At 44.9% G+C, this 12,274-nt stretch overlaps 1 protein-coding gene across 4 annotated transcripts in view; it reads right to left on the bottom strand.

Moving 5' to 3' along the window:
* Window positions 1-12,274, bottom strand: part of LOC126456729 (androgen-dependent TFPI-regulating protein-like) — a 211,502-nt gene that overhangs the window by 73,520 nt on the left and 125,708 nt on the right. Inside the window, exon 1 of one of the 4 annotated variants that reach the window (XM_050092471.1) lies at window positions 6,086-6,302. The exons of the other annotated variants lie outside the window; for them this stretch is intronic. Coding sequence (XP_049948428.1) covers window positions 6,086-6,259 — 174 coding nt within the window. The 5' untranslated portion in view covers window positions 6,260-6,302. Of the gene's footprint in view, window positions 1-6,085; window positions 6,303-12,274 lie in introns of those variants that run through there. 4 annotated transcript variants of the gene reach the window in all.

Raw genomic sequence — 12,274 nt, 5'->3', positions numbered from 1 at the left:
ATTACTCTACAATGTTTTACAAAGCGGTATTTCTTTTGAAAACAATGTTTAAGAGATGTCATAAATATGATTTTAAAAGAATTTACGAAGCCTAGAAACGCCAGATGAGGCGTGTAGCATTCATTTACGAAGAAAAGGCTGCAACGATGCGTTGATGCACATACACAGGAAATTCAAACAATCTGAGAAGACGCAGTCTGATACATCAACTCCACCAATAATATATGGCAACCAACCCAGATTCCCTTACGTAATGCAGTACAACTGATAATGATATACAGCTAATTGTACTGCCTTATATAACTTGTTCCCTATTATGTATCTCTCCGTCGGAGGTTCGAGTCCTCCCTCGGGCGTGGGTGTGTATATAGTCCACACCGTAAGCCAGCTTAAGTTAGATTAAGTAGTGTGTAAGCTTAGGGACCGATGACCTAAGCAGTTTGGTCCCATAAGATCTTACGACAAATTTACAAATTTCCCTTTTACGTTATTGTTAATGTACCATTGTCTGTAATTTTGCACTGGTTTTTACGTGAGTGTGTGGTGCTTTTGTTAAAGTGTAGTTAAGGAGTTGTAATTAGATTAGGCAATATGGGGTGGTTGCGATATACTATTGCTTGAACTGATGTACGGCGTTCCAAGATTGCGTATTCTCGAATTATTTGAATTTCCTGTATATATGCATTTGCACATTTGCTGCCAGTGTCGCAAATAACAATGCATAGGCACAACCTGTTCTTCATAAGTGAATGCTACTTGCCTCAGCTGGTGTTTCTAGACTCCGTAAATTCTTATAAAACGTTATTCATGAATTTTTACAGACGCTAGTAATGCAAACGCTGTCAGTTGTCAAAGACTACTTGTTAAGATATAGTTGGTCTCAAACTGTTCAAATGTGTGTGAATTCCTAAGGGACCAAACTGCTGAGGTCATCGGTCCCTAGACTTACACACTACTTAAACTGACTTATCGCTAAGGACAACACTCACAGCCATGCCCGAGGGAAGACTCGAAACTCCGGCAGGAGGGGCCCTACGATTTAGTGACATAGCGCCTCTAACCGTGCGGCGACTCCGCGCGGCCATAGTTGGTCTCATGTACCCAAGCGTCACCTAGCGGGCTCTTCCAATGTACTATTTTCGACCTCAAAAGATTTGTTACGCATAGTTTTGTAAAGAAATACCTTTTTGTAAAACATTGTAGAGTGATTTATATGAATTAATTATACGATTTAACGATGAAAATGTAGTTTTAAACCAAAAAATGCAGCGTGTACCATGTATCCAGCGTCGCCTAGCGATTTAGTCTACTTGGTTGACAAGTTGTCCCTTGGTAGCAGTTGGCAGTTGTCTCGTGATTGAGAATGTTGACGAGATGCAATGTGTCTAATGACCAATTTTATATAGAATGAAATTATCACTCTAGAGCGGAGTGTGCGCTGATATGAAACTTCCTGGCAGATTAAAACTGTGTGCCGGACCGAGATTCGAACTCGGGACCTTTGCCTTTCGCGGGCAAGTGCTCTACCAACTGAGCTACCCAAGCATGTACCTTGTCTCCTACCTACCAAACTTCACAGAAGCTCTCCTGCGAACCTTGCAGAACTAGCAGCCCTGGAGGCAAAGGTCCCGAATTCGAGTCTCGGTCCGGCACACACTTTTAATATGCCAGGAAGTTTCAACAATTTTGTATGACTGACATAACGTTGGTAAGCTGGAAAGCCATATTCTACTCATTATACTATGTCTCTAATCAATGGTGAAATGAACTTATTTTCATACCTTTTGATACCAGTTGTGTTTTGTAGCGTATGAAAATTGCGGAATGTCGAAGAGGTTAAGGCGGTTTTGGAAATAATAAAAACTGTAGTCAAGACATCAGAAAGTTATTGAAGTGCATCCAAATGCCCGCATCGTCTCATAGCATTTTCACGCACACTGTACCAAAGACGTGAGTTTGAATATGTGTAGGTTAGAGTCATGCTCCAAGATAATGAAAATTGAGATGCCGACACATTCTCATATAGCTTTATACATAGAAAATAATTCTCGAAACAGTTATTCACATTTGGCACAAGATCCTTGAGAAAACCGGTGTTAAACTTCATGGTTAGTTTCAAAAGTCTCATGATCCTCGGGATCTTTTGAGTTTTGTTCCGTACCTCATCTTGACGAATCAGCGATTAGCTCACTCGGCGCCATTTTCTTGTGTACTAGTAAAGATTGATGCCAGTGGAGTGTGTTTTCTGTTCTGTTCAGTTATTTTGGGGAATATAATTCAATGTAGTGGTTGGAATAAAACTGATTTGAGACACAAGTCATAGAAGAAAACGTTGCACCTGTTGTAGAAAGAGGAATGGAAAAATTGTAAATTTCTTTATCATTGAACTGAAGAAATGTGCACGGTAGACGTTTCTTTAATGAAATTGCAAACGGTATTCCAAACTAGAGAATATCTTTTGTAAACTAACACAAGCAAAGTCCATAAAAGATGATTAATTGGTATTTATCACGATTAATGGCTCTGAGCACTATGGGACTTAACTGTTGTGGTCATCAGTCCCCTAGAACTTAGAACTACTTAAACCTAACTAACCTAAGGACATCCCACACATCCATCCCCGAGGCAGGATTCGAACCTGCGACCGTAGCGGTCGCGCGGTTCCAGACAGTAGCGCCTGAACCGCTCGGTCACTCCGGCCGGCTATCACGATTAACATCGGAATGTAATATTATATATACACTGTAGAAGAAAAAGTGGCTTGCGGTCGGAACCAAAAAGTGTTGCAAATCGAGTCGCAGCACGATGGTTCCCGCGAAAGCAACATCGTCCAAACAGTTCAGTAACAAAACTCACAGGATCCAAAATGGGGATTATCAAAACTTACATGTTCCATAGCTTATTAACAAAACTCATATGATCCATAATATAACCTCAAATAATTATAATTTCTCAATAAGCAAACATAATCTGAAATATACATAATGATTTATAGCTACTGTTCTTGCACATACTGATGTCAATACATCCCACGCCCGGGTTCCCGGGTTCGATTCCCGGCGGGGTCAGGGATTTTCTCTGCCTCGTGATGACTGGGTGTTGTGTGATGTCCTTAGGTTAGTTGGGTTTAGGTAGTTCTAAGTTCTAGGGGACTGATGACCATAGATGTTAAGTCCCATAGTGCTCAGAGCCATTTGAACCATTTGATGTCAATACACGGTGTTACAAAAACGTGCGGCCAAACTTTCAGGAAACATTCCTCACACACAAAGAAAGAAAATATGTTATGTGGACATGTGTCCGGAAACGCTTACTTTCCATGTTAGAGCTCATTTTATTACTTCTCTTCAAATCACATTAATCATGGGATGGAAACACACTGCAACAGAACGTACCAGCGTGACTTCAAACACTTTGTTACAGGAAATGTTCAAAATGTCTTTCGTTAGCGAGGATATATGCATCAACCCTCCGTCGCATGGAATCCCTGATGCGCTGATGCAGCCCTCGAGAATGGCGTATTGTATCACAGCCGTCCACAATACGAGCACGAAGAGTCCCTACATTTGGTACCGGGGTTGCGTAGACGAGAGCTTTCAAATGCCCCCATAAATGAAAGTCAAAAGGGTTGAGGTCATGAGAGCGTGGAGGCCATGGAGGCCTGTCTCTATCAATCCATCGGTCACCGAATCTGTTGTTCAGAAGCGTACGAACACTTCGATTGAAATGTGCAGGAGCTCCATCGTGCATGAAACACATGTTGTGTCGTACTTGTAAAGACACATTTTCTAGCAGCACTGGTAGAGTATCCCGTATGAAATCGTGATAACATGCTCCATTGAGCGTAGGTGGAAGAACATGGGGCCCAATCAACAATACCTGCCCAAACGTTCACAGAAAATCTGTGTTGATGACGTGACTGCACAACTGCGTACGGATTCTCGTCAGCCCACACATGTTGATTGTGAAAATTTACAATTTGATCACGTTGGAATGAAGCCTCATTCGTAAAGAGAACATTTGCACTGAAATGAGGATTGACACATTGTTGGGTGAACCATTCGCAGAAGTGTACCCGTGGAGACCAATCAGCTGCTGATAGCGCCTGCACACGCTGTACATGGTACGGAAACAACTGGTTCTCCCGTAGCATTCTCCATACAGTGACGTGGTCAACGTTACGTTGTACAGCGGCAACTTCTCTGACGCTGACATTAGGGTTATCGTCAACTGCACGAAGAATTGCCTCGTCCATTGCAGGTGTCCTCGTCGTTCTAGGTCTTCCTCAGTCGCGAGTCATAGGCTGGAATGTTCCGTGCTCCCTAAGACGCCGATCAATTGCTTCGAACGTCTTTCTGTCTAGACACCTTCGTTCTGGAAATCTGTCTCGATACAAACGTGCCGCGCCACGGCTATTGCCCCGTGCTAATCCATACATCAAATGGGCATGTGCCATCTCCGCATTTGTAAACATTGCACTGACTGCAAAACCACGTTCGTGATGAACACTAACCTGTTGATGCTACGTACTGATGTGCTTGATGTTAGTACTGTAGAGAAATGAGTCGCATGTGAACACAAGCACCGAAGTCGACATTACCTTCCTTCAATTGGGCCAACTGGCGGTGAATCGAGGAAGTACAGTACATACTGACGAAACTAAAATGAACTCTAACATGGAAATTAAGCGTTTCCGGACACATTTCCACATAACATCTTTTCTTTATTTGTGTTTGAGGAATGTTTCCTGAAAGTTTGGCCGTACCTTTTTGTAACACCCTGTATAAGTTGCATCGAAATGAAACTATCTTAATACTTAATATCTTTAGGGCACATTTTGAACTCTTCTGTTGTACAAAATGCTATTTCTTTAAACCATTTGTGTGTGGCGCTTTTAAACATACTTAGTGACACATTGGGTGCCTGTATTGGCAACATGTTAAAGGTTTTACTCCGCGTACCTGTAACTGTCTTGAGTTTTCTTAAGTCAAGGACCTGTGATGTCAGTCTGTAGTTTTAGGCGTGTGTTTTGTTGATGATCAGATTGTCGTAGGTTGTGACTGTGTTGGGTTTTTTTTTTTGTATGTATCAGACAACTTAATATGAAGAAAGACGTAACCGTTGGTATTTGTAGTTTTTTTTAAGTATGGTGTACAAGACTTGCTGTCTCTGACTCCACAGATGCATCTGATTACCTTCTTTTGCTAGTGAGAACTTGTTTTGCTCCATGGAAATTCTCCCATAACAGAATGACATATGTCAAGTGGGTGTGGAAAAAGGCATAGCATGCGTTGAGCAATAACTTATCGCTAACACAATACCTTAGGTTAACTAACAAATATGTCACACGCGCTTAGTAAGTGTATAACGAGTAGGACTCTTCCACGTTAATTTCAAGTCATGGTGAATCTCAAATAGTCTAGTTAAAGTGCAGTCGTTGCTTTCATCTTTAATGCATTGACTAAAGAGGATTCTTACTGTTTTCTCGTGATTAATAGGTCATTTCATTGATTTGAAATTACTGGCGGCTCTGACTCGATTCGTACTTTCCTTGCTGTAATGTTTCAAAGTCTCTCTCCGCTTCAATAAAAGAAGTGTCATCTGCATAGAGCGTGGATTTACACAACGAAATGCTAGGCAAGTCGTTTAGTTATAAATTCTAAGACAGAAAAGGAAAACGACACACCACCAAGGAATTATCTGAATGGGAAGGAAATCAGTGGATGTTATGTACGCGCCCAGACAAATAGATGATTACAATGTGAGAAAAACTGAATGATCTTTTCGAGACAGTGAAAGTTTCCTGATAGTTTGGCCGTACCTTTTTGTAACACCCTGTATATGGGATATGCGTACGACGCATGTAAAACACGTTTTTAGTCATTTGTGAAAATTTATGTTTTTGGAGCATGTGAGTTATGCTTCTAACCTACTCGTATACAGACGCGTATAAAGCAACGTAACAGCTCCTACTTTGCTGTGTGTGTCAGAGGAGGCTGCGGTGTGTCTGCGGTTCACAGGGCGAGAGGCGCCGGTTTTAATGGGATGTTTTCGAGGCCAGGCGGCGCAGCCACACGGCCAGTACCTGGTTCCAGATGGTGATGTACTCGCCGCCGCAGCAGACGACCTCGTCGTACAGCCCGGGCACGCCCCGCACGATATCGAGCACGAGGAAGAGGAACGAGAGGTCGCTGAACAAGCTGTAGGCGGTGAGCGCGCTGTGCAGCAGCAGCGGGCCCGTCGCTGTCTGCGTCGTCATGGCGGGTGGCCGGGCGCTACAGCCGCTACCTGCTGCTGCTGCTGCTGCCGCCACCGCAGCCGCGGCCACACTGCGGCCGAACGCCGCTTCCGCAGGACTCGCCGGCGCGCGGCGCATTAGCCGGTGACGCGCTCCTAATCGACTGCTGACCGACGATACGCGGCGATGAATAGAGGCGCGCCGGCGGTTACGACAGCGGTGGCTATTCGCCATCAGGGCAGTATCCGCTTCTGCGCTTTATAGCCTACTCACAAATCCGTTTCGGATACATCTACATCTACATCCATACTCCGCAAGCCCCCTACGGTGTGTGGCGGAGGGTACTTTGAGTACCTCTACCAGTTCTCCCTTCGATTCCAGTCTCGTACTGTTCGTGGAAAGAAAGATTGTCGGTATCCCTCTGTGTGGGTTCTAATCTCCCTGATTTTATCCTCATGGTCTCTTCGCGAGGTATACGTAGGAGGGAACAATATACTACTTGACTCCTCGGTGATGGTTGTTGTTCTTGTTGTTGAAAAATGGTTCAAATGGCTCTGAGCACTATGGGACTTAACATCTATGGTCATCAGTCCCCTAGAACTTAGAACTACTTAAACCTAACTAACCTAAGGACATCACACAACACCCAGCCATCACGAGGCAGAGAAAATCCCAGACCCCGCCGGGAATCGAACCCGGGAACCCGGGCGTGGGAAGCGAGAACGCTACCGCGCGACCACGAGATGCGAGCTGTTGTTGTTGTCTTCAGTCCTGAGACTGGTTTGATGCAGCTCTCCATGCTACTCTATCCTGTGCAAGCTTCTTCATTTCCCAGTACCTACTGCAACCTACATCCTTCTGAATCTGCTTAGTGTATTCATCTCTTGGTCTCCCTCTACGATTTTTACCCTCCACGCCGCCCTCCAATGCTAAATTTGTGATCCCCTGATGCCTCAGAACATGTCCTATCAACCTGTCCCTTCTTCTTGCCAAGCTGTGCCACAAACTCATCTTCTCCCCAATTCTGTTCAATATCTCCTCATTAGTTATGTGATCTACCCATCTAATCTTCAGCATGCAGCGGTGAATAGACGCGCGCCGGCGGTTACGACAGCAGCGGCTATTCGCCATCACGACAGTATCCGCTTCTGCGCTTTCTAGTGTACTCACAAATGTGTTTCGGCTACATCTATATCTACATCTACATCCATACTCCGCAAGCCACCTGATGGTGTGTGGCGGAGGGTACTTTGAGTACCTCTGCCGCTTCTCCCTTCTGTTCCAGTCTCGTATTGTTCGTGGAAAGAAAGATTGTCGCTATGCATCTGTGTGCGCTCTAATCTCTCTGATTTTATCCTCATGGTCTCTTCGCGAGATATAATAGGAGGGAGCAATATACTGCTTCACTCTCCGGTGAAGGTATGTTCTCGAAACTTCAACAAAAGCCCGTACCGAGCTACTGAGCGTCTCTAAATCTACATCTACACCTACCGAAGAAATTCTGGTCGTATGTAAAGTACACAAGCGACAAGACGAGGTCAATATCTTCGCTGCGCAGTACCGATGGTACTGTTACCGACGACTGTGCCGCTAAAGCGGAGTTATTGAACGCAGTTTTCCGAAATTCCTTCACCAGGCTGGCTTGGCTCTGAGCACTATGTGACTTAACTGCTGAGGTCATCAGTCCCCTAGAACGTAGAAATACTTAAACCTAACTAACCTAAGGACATTACACACATCCATGCCCGAGGCAGGATTCGAATCTGCGACCGTAGTGGTCGCGCGGTTCCACACTGTAGCGCCTAGAACCGCTCTGCCATCACGGCCGGCCCTTCACCTGGGAAGACGAATGGAATATTCCAGAATTTCAAACATGAACAGCTGCTAGCATGCGTTTCTTAGAAGTAGATATCTTAGGGGTTGGGAAGCAACTCAAATCGCTTGATACGGGCAAGTCTTCAGGTCCAGATTGTATACCGATTAGGTTCCTTTCAGATTACGCTGATACAATAGCTCCCTACTTGGCAATCATATACAACCGCTCGCTCACCGATAGATCTGTACCTACAGATTGGAAAATTGCGCAGGTCGCACCACTGTTTAAGAAGGGTACTACGAGTAATCCATCGAACTACAGACCTATATCATTGACGTCGGTTTGCAGTAGGGTTTTGGAGCATATACTGTATTCAAACATTATGAATCACCTCGAAGGGAACGATCTATTGATACGTAATCAGCGGGGTTTCAGAAAACATCGTTCTTGTCCAACGCAGCTAACTTTATTCGCACGAAGTAATGGCCGTTATCGACAGGGGATCTCAGGTTGATTCCGTATTTCTGGATTTCCGGAAAGCTTTTGACACCTTTCCTCACAAGCGACTTCTAATCAAGCTGCGGGCCTATGACGTATCGTCTCAGTTGTGCGACTAGATTCGTGATTTCCTGTCAGGAAGGTCGCAGTTCGTAGTAATAGACGGCAAATCATCGAGTAAAACTGAAGTGATATCAGGTGTTCCTCAGGGAAGCGTCCTGGGACCTCTGCTGTTCCTGATCTATATAAATGACCTGGGTGACAATCTGAGCAGTTCTCTTAGGTTGTTCGCAGATGATGGTGTAATTTACCGTCTAGTAAGGTCATCCGAAGACCAGTATCAGTTGCAAAGCGATTTAGAAAAGATTGCTGTATGGTGTGGCAGGTGGCATTTGACGCTAAATAACGAAAAGTGTGAGGTGATCCACATGAGTTCCAAAAGAAATCCGTTGGAATTCGATTACTCGATAAATAGTACAATTCTCGAGGCTGTCAATTCAACTAAGTACCTGGGTGTTAAAATTACGAACAACTTCAGTTGGAAAGGTCACATAGATAATATTGTGGGGAAGACGAGCCAAAGGTTGCGTTTCATTGGCAGGACACTTAGAAGATGCAACAAGTCCACTAAAGAGACAGCTTACACTACACTCGTTCGTCCTCTGTTAGAATATTGCTGCGCGGTGTGGGATCCTTACCAGGTGGGATTGACGGAGGACATCGAAAGGGTGCAAAAAAGGGCAGCTTGTTTTGTATTATCACGTAATAGGGGAGAGAGTGTGGCAGATATGATAGGCGAGTTGGGATGGAAGTCATTAAAGCGAAGACGTTTTTCGTCGCGGCGAGATCTATTTACGAAATTTCAGTTACCAACTTTCTTTTCCGAATGCGAAAATGTTTTGTTGAGCCCAACCTACATATGTAGGAATGATCATCAAAATAAAATAAGATAAATCAGTGCTCGAACAGAAAGGTTTAGGTGTTCGTTTTTCCCGCGCGCTGCTCCGGAGTGGAATGGTAGGGAGATAGTATGATTGTGGTTCGACGAACCCTCTGCCAAGCACTTAAATGTGAATTGCAGAGTAATCATGTAGATGTAGAATGTACATGTAGATGTACATTTATACTCCGCAAGCCACCCAACGGTGTGCGGCGGAGAGCACTTTACGTGCCACTGTCATTACCTCCCGTTCCTGTTCCACTCGCGTGTGGTTTGCGGGAAGAACGACTGCCGGAAAGCCTCCGTGCGCGCTCGAATCTCTCTATTTTACATTCGTGATCTCCTCGGGAGGTATAAGTAGGGGGAAGCAATATATTCGATACCTCATCCAGAAATGCACCCTCTCGAAACCTGGCGAGCAAGCTACACCGCGATGCAGAGCGCCTCTCTTGCAGAGTCTGCCACTTGAGTTTGCTAAACATCTCCGTAACGCTATCACGCTTACCAAATAACGCTGTGACGAAACGCGCCGCTCTTCTTTGGATCTTCTCTATCTCCTCCGTTAACCCGACCTGGTACGGATACCACACTGATGAGTAATACTCAAGTATAGGTCGAACGAGTGTTTTGTGAGCCACCTCCTTTGTTGATGGACTACATTTTCTAAGGACTCTCCCAATGAATCTCAACCTGACATCTGCTATACCGACGATCACTTTTATATGATCATTCCATTTTAAATCACTCCTGATGCCTACTCCCAGATAATTTATAGAATTAACTGCTTCCAGTTGCTGACTGTTATATTGTAGCTAAATGATAAGGGATCTTTCTTTCTATGTATTCGCAGCACGTCATACTTGTCTACCCTGAGATTCAATTGCCATTCCCTGCACCATGCATCAATTCGTTGCAGATCCTCCTGCATTTCAGTACAATTTTCCATTGTTACAACCTCTCGATGTACTACATCATCATCCGCAAAAAGCCTCAGTGAATTTCCGATGTCATCCACAAGGTCATTTATGTATATTGTGAATAGAAACGGTCCTACGACACTCCCCTGCGGCACACCTGAAATCACTCTTACTTCGGAAGACTTCTCTCCATTGAGAATGAAATGTTGCGTTCTGTTATGTAGAAACTCTTCTATCCAACCACACACTTGGTCTGATAGTCCGTATGCTCTTACTTTGTTCATCAAACGACTGTGGGGAACTGTATCGAACGCCTTGCGGAAGTCAAGAAACACGGCATCTGCCTGGGAACCCGTGTCTATGGCCCTCTGAGTCTCGTGGACGAATAGCGCGAGCTGGATTTCACACGATCGTCTTTTTCGAAACCGATGCTGATTCCTACAGAGGAGATTCTAGTCTCCAGAAAAGTCATTATACTCGAACATAATACGTGTTACAAAATTCTTCAACTGATCGACTTTAGAGATATAGGTCTATAGTTCTGCACATCTGTTCGACGTCCCTTCTTGAAAACGGGGATGACCTGTGCCATTTTCCAATCCTTTGGAACGATACGCTCTTCTAGAGACCTACGGTACACCGCTGCAGGAAGGGGGCTGTCCATAAATCCGTAACACTACGAGGGGGTGGAGATTTCTTCTGAACAGCACGTTGCAAGGCATCCCAGATATGATCAATAACGTTCATGTATGGAGATTTTGGTGGTCAGTGGAAGTGTTTAAACTCAGAAGAGTTTTTCTGGAGCCACTCTGTGGCAATTCTGGACGTGTGTGCTGTCACATTGTCCTGCTGGAATTGCCCAAGTCCATCGGAAATTACATTGGACATGCATGGACCCATGAATGTAACTCCATCTTCTGGTGGAGTATGAGACTACGGCTGTTCAATGTTCAGTAAAAACAATACCAATCGCCGTTATATAGGTATATTTCTAGGCAACCAGTTTCGACGTCACACTATGTGATCTTCAGGCCAAAACTGCTCCAATCCAGTAACCTTCGTGTTACAAATATAGCAGTGCCTTTAACTGGTTTCATTACGGGCTATTACGGGCGTACGTGCTCATTGTTTATTAAATGGATCCAGGTGACCAGACAAGATGCTTACGTACGAGTCACCTGTCAGAGTATCAACACGTATCATGGGTCCCATGTCACTCCAACTGCACACGCCCTACACCATTGCAGAGCCTCCACCAGCTTGAACAGTCTCCTATTGACATGCAGGGTCCGTGGATTCATGAGGTAGTCTCATTACCTGTATTACTCGCGCAAACAAAGTTGACACTCGGCGCCGTGGCTGACGGGAGCTATTGTAAATGGGAAATGCCTTTACCGTCGCTCCCGTCAGCCCCCGCGCCGAGTGTCGACTTTGTTTGCGCGTGTAATACACGTCCATCCGCCCGATAAAATTTGAAACGAGACTCGTCCGAACAGACAACATGTTTCCAGTTATCAACAGTCCAATGTCGGTATTGACGGTCCCAGGCGAGGCGTAAAGTTTTCTGTCGTGCAGTCATCAAGAGTATACGAGTGGCCTTTGTCTCCGAAATCCTATATCGATGATGTTTCGTCGAATGGTTCGCACGCCGACACTTGTTGATGGTCCAGCACTGAAATCTGCAGCAGTTTGAGGAGGGTTGCACTTCTGTCACGTTGAGCGATTCTCTTCAGTCGTCGTTGGTCTTGCAGGATATTTTTCCGGACGCAGCGATGTCGGAGATTTGGTGGTTTACCGGATTCCTGACATTCACGGTAGGCTCGTGAGATGGTCGTACGAGAAAATCCCCACTTAATCGCTACCTC

Source organism: Schistocerca serialis, chromosome 2 (assembly GCF_023864345.2).
Source record: "Schistocerca serialis cubense isolate TAMUIC-IGC-003099 chromosome 2, iqSchSeri2.2, whole genome shotgun sequence".
In the NCBI taxonomy this organism is placed as follows: domain Eukaryota; kingdom Metazoa; phylum Arthropoda; class Insecta; order Orthoptera; family Acrididae; genus Schistocerca; species Schistocerca serialis.
This window is presented reverse-complemented; position numbering and strand designations above follow the sequence as displayed.